The sequence below is a fragment of the Lupinus angustifolius genome, chromosome LG09 (genome assembly GCF_001865875.1).
Source record: "Lupinus angustifolius cultivar Tanjil chromosome LG09, LupAngTanjil_v1.0, whole genome shotgun sequence".
NCBI classification, from domain to species: Eukaryota; Viridiplantae; Streptophyta; class Magnoliopsida; order Fabales; family Fabaceae; genus Lupinus; species Lupinus angustifolius.
The window spans coordinates 8,992,681-9,011,539 of NC_032017.1; the positions used below are offsets into that span (position 1 = coordinate 8,992,681).

An 18,859-nucleotide genomic window follows, 5' to 3' on the forward strand; every position below is an offset into this window, starting at 1 on the left:
CTTTACAACAAACAAAATATATATATATATATAATATATTATTATTAGACTTTCCCGAATAACTAACAACATAACTAACTGCATATATTGCTCTATCTTACAAAAGCTATCACAAAAACTCTTAATAAAGAAGAAGAAAAATATGATTGAACAATAAATATTATTTTTAAAGATACTTTATTGTCATAAGCTTCACATATAAGTATATAATCTCCTTCGAAATAATCGTATTCTCACTTCCTACCAAATAAATCATATATTTATTAACCTAACAAAAATGATTAAATTTACTTAAATAAATATGTATTAGTTACTTATTCTATAAACTTAAAATATAAATACTCTTCCATTTAAGTTTGCTACTACATATTTTTTGGTGAAATATTCATTATTTATTCTTACTCTTTGTTTTTCTAGTAACAAATTTATTTCTTCACACACATTAATAAAGCTTCACACTTACAAAAGTATGTCATCTACTCATCTCCGTTACAATCTATATTACTCTACTAATATTTTTCCTCAATGTCGGAAATAATGTATTCTCACTTCCTACCAAATAAATTATATATTTATTAAACTAAATAATTTAATTTACGTAGATAAATATCAATTAGTTAATTATTCTATAAACTTAAAATATAAACATTCTTTATTTAAGTTTGCTACTACATATTTTTGGTAAAATATTCATTATTTGTTCTTAGTCTTTGTTTTTCGAGTAACAAATTTATTTCTTCAAACATCAAAAAAATGTTGTCATTACTTTCGGAACTAATACAACTGATTTGAGATTAGCGTTTTCTTCTCGATCACTTGCTACTATTTATTTGTAATACAAGCAATAAATGCAACATATTTATTATGAAATTTTCATTCCATTGAATAATTTATTCTATATTTTCACAAATAATATACTACTTTTTAACGTTAGTTATTATACATTCCAATGTGGGGTTTGCATATAATTTCCTGCTATGTTAACACTATAATGGGACACTATGAGTTAAACATTGAATAATGACACTATAAAATTATGATTTTTTCAATATGATTATACTGAAGAAACAATCACATGTCGGTATCTAACATGTAAAAATTATAAACTAAATACCAAAAATAATGATTATTGTATGACAATTTTATTTCAATTACTATCTTCCAATTATCTATTTTTACCTATAGTTATTCAATTATTTGTTATAAAACTCGGCTCGAACCGGCCGGTCAGACCGTTTCAACCGTGAACCGGTCATCTAACCGGTTCGAGTCTCTCATCTAACCGGTTTTGTATCAAAATTGGTTTGACTCAGTTAGTTTAAGCGTAAAACTGATGATTTGGATGATCAGACTAGTTAGACCGACCGAGTCAATCAAAATTAAAAGAAAATAACCAAATTGATGAGGTGAAAAAGTCAAATATTTTTAATTTATATGTAATTATGTTTGTCATTTTATCTTATGCTATAACCAAATCTTTGTTGTTTAATTAAATTTTAAATTTATTGTACATTTTTGTTGTAGTTAAAGCATAGTTTATATATTATTTGATAATGTTTTCAACTTGCTTGTGTCATTTTATAGTATTAAAATTTTATTTATTGGTTGTTTAATTAGGTACACTAATGTTTTTAAATTTTGAGTATACAATTATTAAATATTGTTATACAGTATCATGAATTTTTAGAATTTTAATGTAAACCGAGTTAACCGGTCCAACTATTGACCCACTGGTTGGACCTGTGACTTATTGACCCAGTACCCTGACCGAGTCATTAACCGGTCCGAGTTTAATAACACTGATTATTTGAGTGTCCGAGTTTTTACATCTTATAAATATATCAATTACTTAATTTGAGTATATTCAATTATTAACGTCTATATGAACATTTATAAGATGTAAAAACTATACAATCTAACGTCTATACTTAATAGGAATGTGGGTTGAGAGATACTCTAGTACATGTCAACCCATTTGAATCGAGTGTATTATTTTTATGGAGGTATCATAATGTTTGAACATAATCTCATAACCTTTAATTTGATTATTACAATTTATGATTCTTTTTATAATTTATTTTTTCCACTCAGAAGTCCAACTTTACTTCCATGCCATTCACATTATTGTATTTGATATGACTATAAAATCTATGCATTGACAGTATAAAGATGTATACACAATTAGTGTATCACTCACTATTCATTTAGATTATTTTTTTCTAAAAAGTCAGTGATTATTAAAAATGAACGATAAATAATATAATGACAATATAAAAAACTTTTACACTAGTCAGTGTATATATCTTTTTCTCATTTGATTTATGCTTTGTCAATATAGTATGTTTCTAAACTATTTTCATGTTACTTATTAACATGTATCGGATGTTGTGATGTTTTCTGCCAATGGTAAACAATTTTCTATCTGACCCAAGTTTGTAAATATTGAAACATGTTAACTACTTTGGTTTTAAGTTTTTTTATTTTTTATGTTGTGCTTCTTAGACATTGATATGTTGATGTTATATGTGTCTTTTATTACTTTTTGTCCTACATGTAGTTAGAACTGTGAAACATCCAACTAATTACATCTTAATCTTCATTAGGCTAAACTCAATGAAGTCCATCTAGATAGGAAAATGCTCATTTTCTTTTAAAAAATATTATGTTAGACATTTATTATATTTAAAATGATAGACTCGCTGAAAGCCGGTTGAGAAGTATGTCAACAATTATTAATATGGTAGTTTTAAAAAAGAGAGTAATCATCTATTCCTATATTTATTTCTCATCTCCCTTTTTATTCATTTACCCACAATCTCTTATAACTTCATGATCTCTTTATTTTCCTCTTATTTCTTATCCTCACAGTGGACATAGCTTAGTTACAATATTGGCAACTAGAACAAGTCACTTTGTTGTTTAAGATGCTAAACCAGAAACATAAATTAACTCAAATCATCACTATTGCTAATTCATTCTATGAAAGGAGTTTTGTTCTCATGAAAATTTGACAATTTGATCAAATGCCTATTAGTGTGTTTAATAAATAAGTATACATGCTTTGATATTCAGAATACATGATGAATAAGGTGCATTTTCTATTTATAAATACTTGAATAGGATTAATAATGTGCTTGAGAGTATACCTTTTTCGTTTGATCTTTAAATGCTAGCATTGTGTTTCTGGTTCTTTCTCTTTTGTTAATTTCGTTTAGTGCTTATTCTATAAATGTGTAATTGCAACTATTGAACGTACGGGTCCACATGAAAACTTTCTTGTAAAGGATCTATAGAACCTACTAAAAATAGATAATGAACAATTCCAAGTGTGATAATGAACTTTCTTGTGTTGATGGTATTTGATGTTGGCTACCCTATAAATTAAAATTGAGACAAAACTTATTTATTAAAATCTTATCCCTTAAGCAATTAGTTCCTTTGAACTTTTATATTAATAAATCATATCTCTTAAACTTTTATATTAAATTAGTTCTTTTATTCTTTAGATAAATTCATGCCAAATAGTTCCCTTTACCTCTCAAATAGTAATTTTTTATCATTTAACATTATCACTGACCACATCTTTCCAAACCTTGATTCATTATCTTTATCTTCTTGTAATATTAACACTTTCCCTACGTATACCTACATAATTTGCAGGTAACCACACGGGCAACGAGTATTTCACTGATATCCAATGGGTTGTTATGTTTAAATATTTATATTTTTTTAATAATTAATATATATATATATATAAAATAATTATTAAATGAATAATAAAATTTATATACATTTTAAATTTATCATTATATTTCAATTACTAAAATTCATTATATAATAATAAATAATAATAAAATAGATAATATATAGTTATAAAATAATAAAAGTGTAATATATATAAATTATTTAATTAAAAAATAAATTTATAAATATGCGATACCTGCAGGGCTAATATCACAATACATGTTCTCACTCATAAGCTATTTTTATGGGTATGCATTGTGAGTATTTTAGCAGGTATCCATGAGTCGGGTATTTTTATCATCCAATATTTGAGTGGACCCTTGCTAGTATCATGCATAAACAACTTTGAAGAAATGATGAATTTGAAGAACAATGACACTAATTTGGAATATATGTGAAGACTTGTTGGTAATTATTATAATGCATTTTATAATGTCTGTGTGATGATCAAAATAAAGGGTCAAACTAGGGAACTAGTGAGGATATTAACTATTCTCATAATCATTGATTTATCTCAAAAGGCTTGACCTTTCACATAATGAAATTACCGGTACCATTCCACAGTGTTTAAGTAATTTGACAAGTTTAAAATGGTTGGACCTTTCACGGAACAAGTTGAATGGTGAGATTTTCATGACTTTGACAAGTTTGAATTTTCTTCCGCTCCTGAACCTATCAGAAAATCAGCTAGAAGGAATGATACTCAAAGGGATGCAGTTCAATACATTTGAAAATGATTCCTACAAAGGAAATTCAATACTATGTGGATTACTTGTTCCATGAGAGGTCCAACCATTCTAAACTTGTCAAATTACTCAAACACTATAAAATGACACTGGTAATTCCATTATGTGAAAGATCAAACCCTTCGAGATAAATCAATTCTCCAATGACTTTCAGAACTTCTCCTTCAAACATGTTACTTGATAAATTAATTATTGTGAGAATAGTTAATATCCTTACTACTGCCCTAGTTTGAGCCTTCATTGTGATAATCATAGAGGCATTATAAAATGCCAACAAATCTTCAATTAGGCATATACTCCAAACCAATGTTATTGTTCTTCACATTCATCATTCCTTGAAAGTTGTTGATGCATGATATTGGCAAGGGGTCATTCAAATTGTTATCGGAGACATTAAAATTCTTAACTTGGAGACTGAATAAGTGATGGTACCATGGAATTTGTTTGATCTTAAACTAAGTACCTTCAACTCGGGAAGAGTTTCTAGCCAAGTAGAAAATATATCCTCTATATTATTATCTCTGATGTCCAAAACTTCCAGGCTCTTAGAGTTGGCCAAAGACAATGACAATGATCCCTCCAATCTGTTGTCATTGAGCTTTATGGTGTACAATTCATTTCCCTCGGAAAAGTAGCTAGGCATTTCTCCATGAAGATTGTTCCTTCGGAAGTCTAAAACTGAGAGATGAGGAAAATTTTTGAAGCATTGTGGAGTTCCTATAAGCTGAGAATTCACTGCTGAACCCTATGAACTGATTGCTATCAAGGACCAACTCTAGAAAATAAGTACATCAACCGAGAATTATTCCATTTTAAGTTGTTAAAACTCAAATACATAGATATTAATTTTAGAGGTTCTATGACTTTATTTGAAATTGGGCCTACTAATTTATTTTCTGATAAGTCTACACGATCAAGTTGAGATAAATCAAACAATGATGGTGAGAGTTGACCTTGGAATTTATTATAGGATAAATCTAACATAATGAGATGATTAAGGTTTGAAACTAATGGTGAGATCTCACCTATATAAGGTTGTTGGAGTGAAGGCTCGACTTTGTGAGTTGAGTGAGGTTCCAAAAAGATGAAGGGATCAATCCTTCAAATTTTCAAAACACAAGACCGAGGAGAGTGAGAGACTTCAAGTCACCTATAGAATGAGGAATATTTTCTGAGAATACAGTCCAAGAGAGATCCAAATATTCAACTAGAGCAAGACTCATGTATTTAGCTTTTGTGTTGGATCTGGACACAGTCTGTTGCTTCTTTGACCACCATGTTATGACATTTGGTCCCACAAAAAGACAAGCCCCTGATATGGACTTCCTATCATCAGGAATAGTGGCCCAATCTGCATCACACATGGATGTAAGAGTATTAGGAAGAGAAGGAGCAGTATATGCTAACTTGAGATGAAGACCAATGTAATTGTCCCTTTTAGATGCCTAAGCATTCTTTTGATTGCCACCCAATACTGGTTAAGAGGATTACTCATGTACTAGCGAACCTTGTTAGCACTAAAGGCCAAATCAGGTCTAGTAATAGTTGCATATTAGAGTGCACCAACTATTGACCTAAACAGAGAGGGATTATCAAAGGTTTTTGTTCCAGTTTTAGGCAGCTTGCAAGTGCTAGCCATAAGATTAATACTAGGATTGACATTGTCCATATTAGCCTTTATATGCAAATCTTTTGTATACTTACTTTGAGAGAGGAATAAAGACTCATCTGGAAGATGTTTTACCTCAATACCTAGAAAATAATCCAACTTTCCTATATTTTTAAGAGCAAAACCTGAATTGAGATTGTTAATTAGATGAGAAACCTCTGAACTGGATGAGCGAGTGATGATGATGTCATCTACATATACTAAAACAAACATCTGACGAGATCCAGAGAGAGATGAACAGAGAATTGTCACATCTGTTGTTTTTAAACCCTAGTTGCATAAGATTACCCTTGAGTTTATCAAAGAACTGCCTAGGAGCTTGCTTGAGCCCATATAAAGCCTTGTGAAGCTTGCAAACATTGGTTTTCGCACCAATATGAAATCCAGCAGGCTGAGTCTTATAAACTTCTTCATTCAACACTCCATTTAGAAACACATTGTTTATGTCCAACTTTTGAATAGCCTAACCATAGGTTATTGCCGGTGTGAGCAAAATTCTAATAGTAACAGGTTTGACTACAGGTGAAAAGGTTTCATTGTAGTCAATTCCTTGTTGTTGATGAAAACCCTTTGCAACCAACCTAGCTTTATATCTATTGACTGAGCCATCAGATTTTCTTTAACTCTGAAAACCCACTTACACCTAGCTGTTGAATAGCCCAAGTGCCTAGCTTAAGGAGAGCATCATATTCTTCTTGCATAGAATTTTTCTAAATGGGACTAAGAAGAGCTTCTTTGGTAGTTGAGGGTTTTGTATGAACAAGAAAAAGACTGGCTAGACTAGGCATAATAGATTTATTAATTCCTAACTTTGACCTAGTAACCATGGGATGAGTAGAAGAGGGGACAAATGGTAAAGAATTAGATGGATAAGTAGTAGGATTTATGGGAGTAGTAGGATTTAAGTCTTATTCGCTAATAACATGTGAGCTTACAATTAGGATCAATATTCATATAAACAATGATTTTCAGACATGAGTTTAAAACAAAGTTTAATGTTCATGCAACTCAAACCCTACATTTTCCATATGTGCAAAAATTGCATATTCATACTAGTATCAAGCAAATAAGATGCATACAGAAAATGTCTACACCTTTCTTTCCCTATTTACAGTACGAAAATTGGAGTGTAATATTAATTTGATAGAGAATAGCATGGATAGGACTGTGTATATCAAATGGAAGATAAAGCAGTTTAAAGGGAAAGCAGAAGACCTAAGAAATATTTAGAATAAATAATGGAAAAAGATCTTGCTCAAACTAGTTTGACTGAAATTTTGGTTTTTGATAGAGCCCAATGGCATTATTGGTCCATGTAAGTCAATCCTATCTAGTGGGATAAGGCCTCATTTATGTAATGATAGATTGGCAAAGTTAAGTAACTCAACAAAGAATTTGATTGTCATATCATAATATCGAACTCCATATCTAGTGAAAGGGTATAATAAATGGTTAGCTAGTATTTAAGAAAGGTCCCTTCACATGTCGATCCTAGCATGGCCAGCACAGGGACAAAGAACAGAACATAAATGCAAAGTAACATAAGGAAAAAATAGGAATAAGCACATAAGATAACATAAATGCAGTGCCTTTTGTAGATGTTATTGGAACACAAAATGGAAAAGCAAAGTAAAGAAATGTTGTTGTGTGTTGAAGAAGAAGAAGAAGAAGATGATAGTGAGTATGTATGAAGATAAAAGAGAAAGAATGTGAATCTAAGAGAGAGTATGTGGGAGAAGAACTATCAATCTCATTGATTTTATGGCAAGATGATACAATGTTATTTATAGTAACCTAACTACTAACCAACTAAGTGATTTTTGAAATATTTCTACTCTTAACATCCCCCATAATTCAAAAATCTAAGAAACCAACCATGAAACTCAATAAACTCAATCAATTTCAGCTTCTTGAACTCCTATTTTCTTCCTCAATTCTTTGAACCTCTCTATCTTGAGTGGTTGGTCATAATGTTAGCTAGTTGAAGCTCATTTTTGTAGTGAATGAGCTTCAATTTCTCCTCTGCAACTTGTTGTCTAAGGTAGTAATACCTTGTCTCGATGTGCTTGCTTCTGCCATATGAAACCGTGTTCATTGCCAAATCAATTGCTGACTTGTTGTCTATCAGCAATTCAATCTTATCCTCATTATCAATGCCAAGTTTCAGCATCAAAGCAGCTAGCCACATTGCTTGGCAAGTAGTAGCACACGCTGCTATGTACTCAGCTTCATAAGTTGACAATGCCACGACCTTTTGCTTTTGAGAACATCATGAAACTGGAGCACCAGCAATCATAAACACATACCTCATAGTGCTTTTCTATCTATTAAGTCCCCACACCAATCTGAGTCAGAGTAGGTCATGAGTTTTGAGCTAATCTTATCACTTTGATGAGGGAAATTGATGCTAAAAGCAAGTGTTCCTTTCAAGTATCTTAGGATCCTCTTTGCTGCCATCATGTGAGAATGCTTGGGATCACACATAAACCTACTAATCAGTCCCATACTATAGGAGATTTCTGGTCTTGTATGACAAATGTATCTCAAGCTACCAACCATTTGTCTGAACAATGATGCATTCACAGCACCTTCATGCTCACCCTTGTCCTATTTTAAGTTCATTTCAGCAAGGGTTTCTGAGGAATTGTAGTTTAGCATGTTGAATTTTATGAGGATCTCAAGTATGTACTTCTTTTGGTGCATGAATAGTCCTCTCTTAGTGTGCTGAAATTCCAGACCAAGGAAATATGCTAATCTGCCCAAGTCAGTCATTTCAAACTCACCCTTAAGGCTCATTTTTACTTCTTCAATTCTCTACTGGCTACTTCATGTGATCAATACATCATCAACATGCAAGCATATGAACAATGCATCACAATTCTGGTTTAATGATTTGATGTATACACCATATTCAACCTCACACTTCTGAAATCCATAGGCAGACAATAATTTATCAATTCTTTTGTTCCATGCCCTTAGGGCTTGCCTCAAACCATATAGTGATTTCTTTAGCTTGAACACTTTGTTCTCATTTCCTTTGCTAATGAAACCTGGTGGCTGGGATAAATATACTAATGCTTCCAAAGGGCCATTCAAGAAGGTAAATTTGACATCCAATTGCCATAGACTCCATCTGTTCCAACTAGCTAATGCAAGAATGAGCCTTATTGTTTCCAATCTTGCTACTGGTGCAAACACCTCAGAGAAATCTATTCCTTCCTTTTGCATAAACCCTTTGGCAACTAGCCTTGCTTTATGCTTAGCTATGGTGCCATATGGTTTTAGTTTTACCTTAAAAATCCATTGACTGATATTGGTTTCTTCTTAGCTGGTAATTCTGCCAATTCACAATTATCATTCTTTTCTATGGACTTGATTTCTTCAAACATAGTTGCCCTCCAAGTGCTGTTGTTTATTGCTTCTTCATAACTAATTGGTTCTGTGTCAGCATACAATGTCATGTGTTGAACAACTTCACCTTTCTGACTCACTGAATTATCACAACTTAGCACATAGTCTGATAGCCAAGAAGGAGGATTCCTTGTCCTTGTTGATCTTGTGTTTGCTTGTCAAATGCAGACATGTGTTTCTCTTCTTTCTTCTAATGTCTCAGGGTCATCATTCTCCCACTCAATGTGCAGTTTAGCCAAAGAATCAGAGATTTTGTGTAACTCTTTGACTGAACTTGCTTCATCAAAGTGTACATCCCTGCTAAACACAACCTATTTGGATTTAGGGCTGTACAACTTGTAGGACCCCTGTGTTGTTGTAGCCAAGGAAGATCATTGCTTCACCTTTACCATCCAATTTTGTACTCTTTTGGTATGGTATGCGTCTATAGCAGATTGAACCAAAAATTCTTAAGTGTCTCAGTGATGGGTAGATTCCTGACCATGCTTCCTCAGGAACTTTGCCTTCAAGCTTCTTAGTTGGACATCTATTAAGTATGTAAGCTGTTGTTGAGGCTGCCTCACCCCAGAATTCATTGGAGAGTTCCTTGCTTCTTAGCATGCTCCTAACCATATTCATTATGGTTTTGTTTCTTCTCTCTGCAATTCCATTGTGTTGAGGTTTGTATGGGGCAGCCACCTCATGCAAAATCCATTGTTCTCTACAGAAATTGCCAAATTCTCCTGAGTTGAACTCACCTCCACCATTTGTCCTTAGTATTTTTAGGCTCTTTCCTAATTGATTTTCTGCTTGAGCTTTGAACACCTTGAATACTGAGAAGGTTTCACTTTTGTTCTGCATCAAAAACAACCAAATTATTATGCTTAACTCATCTACAAAGGTGATGAAGTACTTGCTTCCTCCTAGTGATAGTGTGTCAAGGGGTCCACACACATCAGAGTACACCACATGCAGAAGTTCATTGGCCCTGGATGGTCTGTACTTGCTGAATGTGGACCTTATTTGCTTGCTTATTAAGCAATTGTCACATATATTCTTAGGAAGTTGGATTGGAGGTAGCCTTGCAACCATATTTTGTGAATTCAACATACTCAAATCTTTGAAATTCAAATGTCCATACCTCATATGCCATAACCATGAGCCTTCTACTAATGATAATGCAGATAAGCATTGAGATTCCATGGTTTCTAAGCTTATCTGGAATGTTCTGTTTGGAGCCATTGATGCTTTCATTACCAACTTCTTCATTTGATTATAGACTTCTAGTGATCCATCAAGTAGACCTATTGAGAAACCCTTTTCAAGTAGTTGTCCCATGCTAATCAGGTTGCTCTTCATGTTTGGTACATAGATCAAATCAATGATCATAGCATGTTTTCCATCATTTCTGTTTATCAACACATCACCAGTGCCTTCAGCTCGGATCATCCTGTTGTCAGAAAATCTAACATTGATTTTCTTCCCCTCATTAAAATTCACTAACCATTCTCTGTGTCCTGTCATGTGGCTTGAGCACCCAAAGTCTATATACCAAACATCACTATTTTTGCTCACTTGATTTGTAATCATCATGAGCAGTAGGGGTTGTTCCTCACTTTCAGTTGTTGTTTCTTCTTTGGCCATATGTGCTTCACTGTATGACTTGCCTTCATCATAGTTTGAGCCAATGGGAGTCTTGCATTCATTTGAAAAGTGGTATGTTCTATTGCATTTGAAGCACCTTACTTTCTTTCTATGAACTGATCTTCTGCCTCCTCTCCATTGATTAAGACTCCCTTTTCTTTCTGAGTCTTTTATATCGTGAGCAACTTTGTCTTGATCCTTCTGTTGGAAATTCTTCTGATTTCCACTTCTAAACTCTCTTCTTGCACCCCTGCCTCGAAATCCAGTCCTTCCATTGAAGTTTCTTCTATCTGTGAAGTGACCTTGCAATGCTTGATCAATTGGTCTCTCATTGGACCATTCAATGAGTCTTTCCTCATGTGCTTCCAAGGATCCCCGAAGATCCTGAACCTTCATCTCTTCAATTTTATTAGATTCCTCAATTGCCACAACAATATGATCAAATCTTGGGGTTAGAGTTCTTAGGATCTTCTCAATTATGGATTGATCACTGATTTTCTCACCACATGCCTTCATAGCATTAGTGTGTGTGATGACTTTGTTTAAGAATTGTGTCACTCTCTCATTGGATTCCACCTACATCAGTTCATATTGGCGCCTGAGTGTTTGTAACCTTACTTTCTGCAACTGTTCTGCTCCTTGGTTGCAACCTTCAAGGATCAACCAGGCTTCTTTTGAATTTTCTGCGCCAGAAATCTTTTCAAAGTGTGCTTCATCCACACATTGATGTAGCAGGAACATTGCCTTGCAATCCTTCTTCTTATTCTCTTTGTGCAGTTTCCTTTGTTCTTCTGTTCCTCCTTCAACTAAGGGTTGGAATCTTGGCTCAACTATTCCATCCACTTCTTGGTACCCCATCAACGCCTTCATTTGTACTCTCCATTTATTCCAATTCTTTCCATCGAGAATTGGTAAGTTTGCTGGGAAGTTGCCACTGTTTTGCCCCATATTGATTCAAGATTCTTTGTGTTCTTGTATCTCCAACCTAGCTCTTGATGCCAGATTTATTGGAACAAAAAATGGAAAAGCAAAGTAAAGAAATGTTATTGTGTGTTTGAAGAAGAAGAAGAAGATCGAGGAAGTAGAAGATGATAGTGAGTATGAATGAAGATAAAAGAGAAAGAATGTGAATCTAAGAGAGAGTATGTGGGAAAAGAACTATCAATCTCATTGAGTTTATGGCAAGATGATACAATGCTATTTATAGTAACCTAAATACTAACCAACTAACTGATTTTTGAAATATTTCTACTGTTAACAGATGTTTCAAAAGAACAAAGCTAAAAGCTAAAAGAACAACAAATTGTGAGATCCCTGAAAGATCTGAACCAAATTGCAAATGCCATTCAGTCACTAGTTTAAGCTAAAATAAAAATATATATATCCTCATCTAAATCACATTGAGTTTCTCATGGTTTATCCTTCCACATATATTTATACAAAATATATTTTTCCCACTTACTTTACTTCCTTAAATTCCCAATCATAATTTATCAAAGACAAAACCATGCTTCATTTAAATTAAAAAACAAATTGAATATAAAATTGAAAGAGTACCTTGAATTTAGATTTCTTGAGAATAGGAGCATCACCAATGGCTTTGAGATGAAGAACAACTGAAATAAACACAAAAATAAAAACAAAATCGAATTAAGAAATTGATTAATTTGTAAATAAAAGAAAAAGTGATTGAGTGAGTCACCTTTATGAATGGAACTCGATGACTCAGTAACCATTGTTCTCACTCTTCAAAAATCCTCTTTCTTCTCCTCCACTCATTGCTGAAGCACTTTAAAAAGTAAAAAATGGCGTGATATTGGAGAATCCAATAGAACATTGTACTATTAGATCGATCTAGTTAAATTTGGGGTATCCTTGTATTTGAATTTTTTTGTTAAAAAGAGATTAGGATAATAATGTAACTCTATTTATAGAAATATGTCAATTCATTGTTAGATCTTTGTAATCATCTAATCATGTTATACAATTAATTAAACAACATATTTAGATCATTATGCAGTGGAAACTAAAATAGATCAAGAGTACCAACCTCCAGCCATTGCTATTTGATTCTCAATTGTCTTTCACGAACACTTTGTCTTGCAATCAAACACTGTGATTACAGTGAGTAAATTCTGAGTTTGATTTTCTAAACCTTTACTCACTCAATGCGATGATGTTTGTTTCTGAACAGAGGAGTAGGATTAGTGACCCAAAACAGAGAGCAATCTGTTCTGATTTATAGACCTTTATCCATCATAAAGGTCATCAGAGTGGAACAGGTCATGGATAGTGGGAGTGCAAGTTTTTCTCTCCACATAACCGTTTTGTAACTGGTACTAGGATAATGGGTTTAATATGTACAGAAAATGGACCACATTTGGAAACCAATTTTACAATAAATATGCAAAAGATTTACACTTAAATATGCATATTCAAAAAACAGAATAAATCTGTTGAGAAAATCATGAGAAATTCTATCATTCTCCTACTTAGTTCATTTAACCCACCATCAATCATAACAAGAAGCACAATACATGAATCATGGCAATAAGTCCTCTAATAATGTGTATTATCTATCATGTATCACAATATATCAAGTCTCTCAATATATGCTCTTTACTTAATGAATAAACCATATGTTTATTCTAGGTCAAAACTAAATGACATTTCTCAAAATAAACAGATATGTGCACAAAAACATATGAGAAAACATCAAACTGAATAAAAGTTTTATTGAAAACAATAAATGTACGTACAATGAAAATTACATCATGGAACCAAGTCCCATTCGTACTACACAATCCTTAAAGTTCTTTGGTGGCATGCCTTTAGTCAAAGGATCAGGAATCATCAACTCAGTACTAATGTGTTCAATGACCACTTTCTTTTCCTTCACACGCTCTCTTATGGCTAGATATTTAATGTCGATGTGCTTACTTCGACTTCCATTCTTATTTTTCTTAGCCATAAAGATCGCAGCTGAGTTGTCATAATACATCTTTAATAGCCTAGAAATAGAGTTCACAATTCTAAGCCCAGATATGAAACTTTTCAACCATACACCATGCGAGGTAGCCTCAAAACAAGAAACAAACTCGGCTTCCATAGTGGGAGTAGCAGTCAATGTCTGCTTTACACTTGACCAAGACACAACTCCATCAGCTAGCATAAAAATATAACCGAATGTTGATTTTCGGGTATCAATGTGTTAAGTGCCAAATTGGAGTAAAATTGTATATAATTTGTGGGGCACTTAGTATGCACTTATGTTATAATTGTGTACAATTCCTGATAACTTAGTTAGTTTTGCTCTGCTTAGGAATTTATGGTGTTGTTGTTGTTTCAGGTTAAAAAATAGAGAAAAGAGGAGAGAAAAAAGAAGAAGGTGAAGACTCTGAACATTGCAAGCCTCACCCAAGCGAGGAAAGGGTCGTTCAAGCGACAAATATGAGAAAAAGCACTATAATACCTTATGCCTCTCGCTCAAGCGAAGGACTCTCGCCCAAGCGAAGGACTCTCGCCCAAGCGAGAGGTCTTAGCCCAAGCGAGGTAATGAGCGACAAATCACCATTTGCTTATGTTGATCTTCGCCCAAGCGAGGGACACCTCACCCAAGCGAGGTGCTCAGGCCTGTGAATCTCTTGGATCCTCGCCCAAGCGAGAATCTTTAGCTTGGGCGAGAGCATGGAAGTTGGAATTAGAAGTAGCGGTTTCAGAATGAAAAAGGGGTCATTCACTCATTGTGGGAAGAAATCTGGGCACGAAATAGAGAGAGAAGAAGATAGAAATCGTGGAAACCATTCTATTACACACTTTCTTTGTATTAGTTCATGATTTAAGCGTTGTAATAGCGAGGATGAGTGGCTAGTTCTTCGTAGTTGGGAATCGAAATGTAATCTTCTTAACTTTTGTACTCATGGATTCAATTCTATATTAATGTTATTTGATTTTTGAAAGTTTGTTCCATATTTATTGCATGATTTTAATTAACTACTGAATTCATGATTAAAGGTTCAAGTTTAACTGGGAAGTTTAACTTGATACTGGATCGGAATTGTCTTTCTTCCTACATAATTGATCTAGGGATGGACAATAATGTAGGAATTGATTTTACATTTGAGTTTAATGCTAGTTAGTCGTCCAATTATCTGAGGAATTGAAAGTTGAGTGATTACTTAAGAATGTTACAATCAGGGGACTGATGTAATTGATTTATGAAAAATGCGCAGCAAATTCAGTAACTTCACAAGTTATTAAGAATTGAATACATGGATGTATAAAGGGAAAGAATGATGAGTTTCGATCCCAACCATTTTGTCTTATTATCTAAAATCGTTTACTCAAGCTATTGTTTCTAAAACTTTCAATGCAAATTTAGCAATCAACATTTGTACATAGTCTCTCAATTGACCGTTGTAGGAGTTAATATAAATACAGTCTGCTCCCTAAGGACGATATCCCGGTATTTTACCGGATTTTATTACTTGTACGATACGATACACTTGTCGTTATTGAAAAAGTATTAACAAGTTTTTGGCGCCGTTGTCGGGGAGCAATGAGTGATTTACATTAGTTATATACAGAGTTTATTGAGTCTTGTACATAGTTCGTCTTTAATTTTATGTAGTATACTTAACCCTTGTGCTAACCTTTGCTGTAGTCTGCTTATTTATGCTTTTGCGAGGTAAGTCTACAGAAGAGCAATTACAATACAATCCAGAGATTGAGAAGTCTGCTAAGAGTAACCAGAAGAAAGCAAAAGAAAAGAAACAGCAAGGTTCTCAAGATGCACAATGTAGCTCTGAACCGGCTACAAATCTAGAAATTCAGTTATACAAGATGGAGAATGCGCATAATGCCAATGATAACAACCCAAGGACTAACCCTCCAAGGAAGACGTTAGGTGATTATGCTATGTATCAAGGTCCTCGACACTATTCCATCATTGTGATTCCACACACCGCAAGGACAATGGAAATCATAGCTGTGTATCTGAATCTCGTCAGTGCTCATCAGTTCACTGGAAAAGATTATGAAGATCCATATGCTCATTTGGATAATTTTTATGAGCTAGTGGCGACTATGGGGTATTCAGACACTGAGAGGGAAGCTGCGTATATGATGTTGTTTCCATTTTCCCTCCATGGTGAGGCTAGGGAATGGCTCAAATCACACCCTACCCAAAGCTTAACCAACTGGAGTGATTTGGAGACAAAGTTTCTGACAAGATTTTTCCCTCCAACAAGGTATGTGCACGCGAAGTTTGAAATATCTACATTCAGACAAGGTGCAGAGGAAGCTTTTTATGAGGCATGGGAGCGTTTCCAATTATTGTTGAGGAAATGCCCCAATCATGGGTTCGAGGATATTGATCAACTAAACATTTTCTGTAATGGGCTGAAATCGGAAATGAAGATGATTCTAGATGCTGCAGCTAGTGGTACTATGATGTCGGTGGATGCCGAGCAAGAAACTAGAATTATCACTGCTTTATCTGCTACGGATAGACAAGCTCAGCATAACAGAAGAACAGTGCAGAAGCGAGGAGAGTTGGATTTGAGTACTTCTGATGCAATTCTAGCTCAGAACAAGATTCTAACTCAACAGATTGAGGCACTAACCAAACAAATGTCCAAGTTGCCTCAGCAACTTAATGTGGTTCAGAGTCCTCCAGTCCATCAACAAGTATTATGCTGCGAGTTTTGTGGTGGTGATCATGTCACTGGTCATTGTTCTATGCATATCAACAGACCAGAAGAGGAAGTTCAGTATGTCAATAATCCACCTCGTCAGGGTAATTTCCCTAACAACCCTCCGTTCAACAATCAGTTCTCACAGAGTTGGAGGGGAAACCAGAATCAGAATCAGAATTTTGGGTGGAGGCAAGAAGCTGGGCCATCTAACCGACAACCACCATATCAGTCCTCATATCAACAAGGTCAACATCCACCACTGCATGAGCGACAAACAAAATTGGAGGAAACATTAGAGAAGTTCATGCAAGTTTCTATTTCCAACCAGAAAAATACTGATGCATCCATCAGGAATCTAGAGACTCAAGTGGGTCAGTTGGCCAAGCAAATGGCAGATCAGAACGCAGATACACAGCAATTCTCCGCCAACACTCAGACAAATCCGAAAGAACACTGCAAGTCTATCACCACTAGAAGTGGTTTGGTTATTGGTAAAGGTATTAGAGAGAATTTAGCTATTGAGCAAGAGGTGTTGCGCGAAACTGAAGCTGGAACATCAGAAAAGGTAATAAGAGATATACACAAGGGTAAAGAGGTAGAACATGAGGAAGGGGGTACTACTGAAAATGTTACAAGGGAGAGTACAAATAAGAGATGACTGAATTACCTCAGTTGAAGGATCTCCCTTATCCAAAGAGACCTTCCAAGAAAGACAAAGAGCGACAATATGCTAGGTTCTTGGATTTATTCAAGAATCTCCAGATCAACATTTCTTTTATGGAGGTAATGGAACAAATGCCTGTCTATGCTAAATTCATGAAGGATTTGTTGACAAATAAAAGAAAGTTGTCAGAAGAGACAGTGACCTTAGAAGCTGGGTGCAGTGCAATAATTCAGAAGTCTCTACCTGAGAAGACTAAAGATCCGGGCAGCTTCATTATTCCGGTCACTATTGGAGAGTTATCTGTAGGAAATGCACTCTTTGATCTGGGTGCCAGCATTAATTTGATGCCCCTTTCTATGCTGAAAAGAATTGGAGATTTAGAGATCAAGCCTACTAGAATGACATTGCAACTTGCGGATCGATCTATGAAATATCCATATGGAGTTGCAGAGGATGTTTTGGTGAAGGTGGATGGGTTAGTCTTTCCTGTGGACTTTGTTATCATGGATATTGAAGAAGACAAGGAAGTTCCTCTAATTCTAGGTAGACCCTTTATGAAAACTATAAGGGTCATAGTCGATGTTGATGATGGTAAACTAAAGGTTAGAGTGGAGGACCAAGAGGTCAACTTTAATGTGTTTGAAGCTATGCAACATCCAAGGGACAAGCAACATTGCTTTCGTGTGGATGTCATTGAGGACTTATTTTTGCTTGATGACATTCATATGAAGAGCACTAATCCCTTGGAAAAGGTTTTGATGGGAGAGCTGGAAGGAAACAGTCCAAGTGAGGATAAACTAATGAAGTCATATTTGGCAGAGTTGGACGCATCCCGTAAGGTTGCATTCGATCAGAGTCATGTGGAGAAGTTGGGTAAAGATCAAAGTTCCGAGGTTCCAAAGGTGGAGTTGAAACAACTCGCTGTGCACTTGAAATATGTGTTTATGGAAGAAGGAGATCAGAAATCAGTGATTATCAGCAGCACCTTGTCATCTGCAGAAGAACAACAAGTCTTTGAGGTGCTGAAGAAAAATGTTGGTGCGATAGGGTGGACACTGGATGATTTACATGGAATCAGTCCATCCTATTGCATGTACAAGATTCACATGGAAGATGATTACAAGCCGGTAGCACAACCTCAGAGACGTCTTAACCCAACCATGAAGGAAGTGGTTAAAAAAGAAGTGATCAAACTATTGGATGCTGGGATGATTTATCCCATATCTGATAGTAAGTGGGTGAGTCCGGTTCAGGTGGTCCCAAAAAAGGGGGTATGAATGTGATTAGGAATGAAAAGGATGAACTA

The 18,859-nt window shown here is 34.6% G+C and overlaps 1 protein-coding gene across 1 annotated transcript in view; it reads right to left on the reverse strand.

Moving 5' to 3' along the window:
• Window positions 1-12,975, reverse strand: part of LOC109355809 (ubiquitin-like protein ATG12) — a 31,377-nt gene extending 18,402 nt beyond the window's left edge. Inside the window, exon 1 of the mRNA XM_019599035.1 lies at window positions 12,896-12,975. Coding sequence (XP_019454580.1) covers window positions 12,896-12,929 — 34 coding nt within the window. The 5' untranslated portion in view covers window positions 12,930-12,975. The remainder of the gene's footprint in view (window positions 1-12,895) is intronic.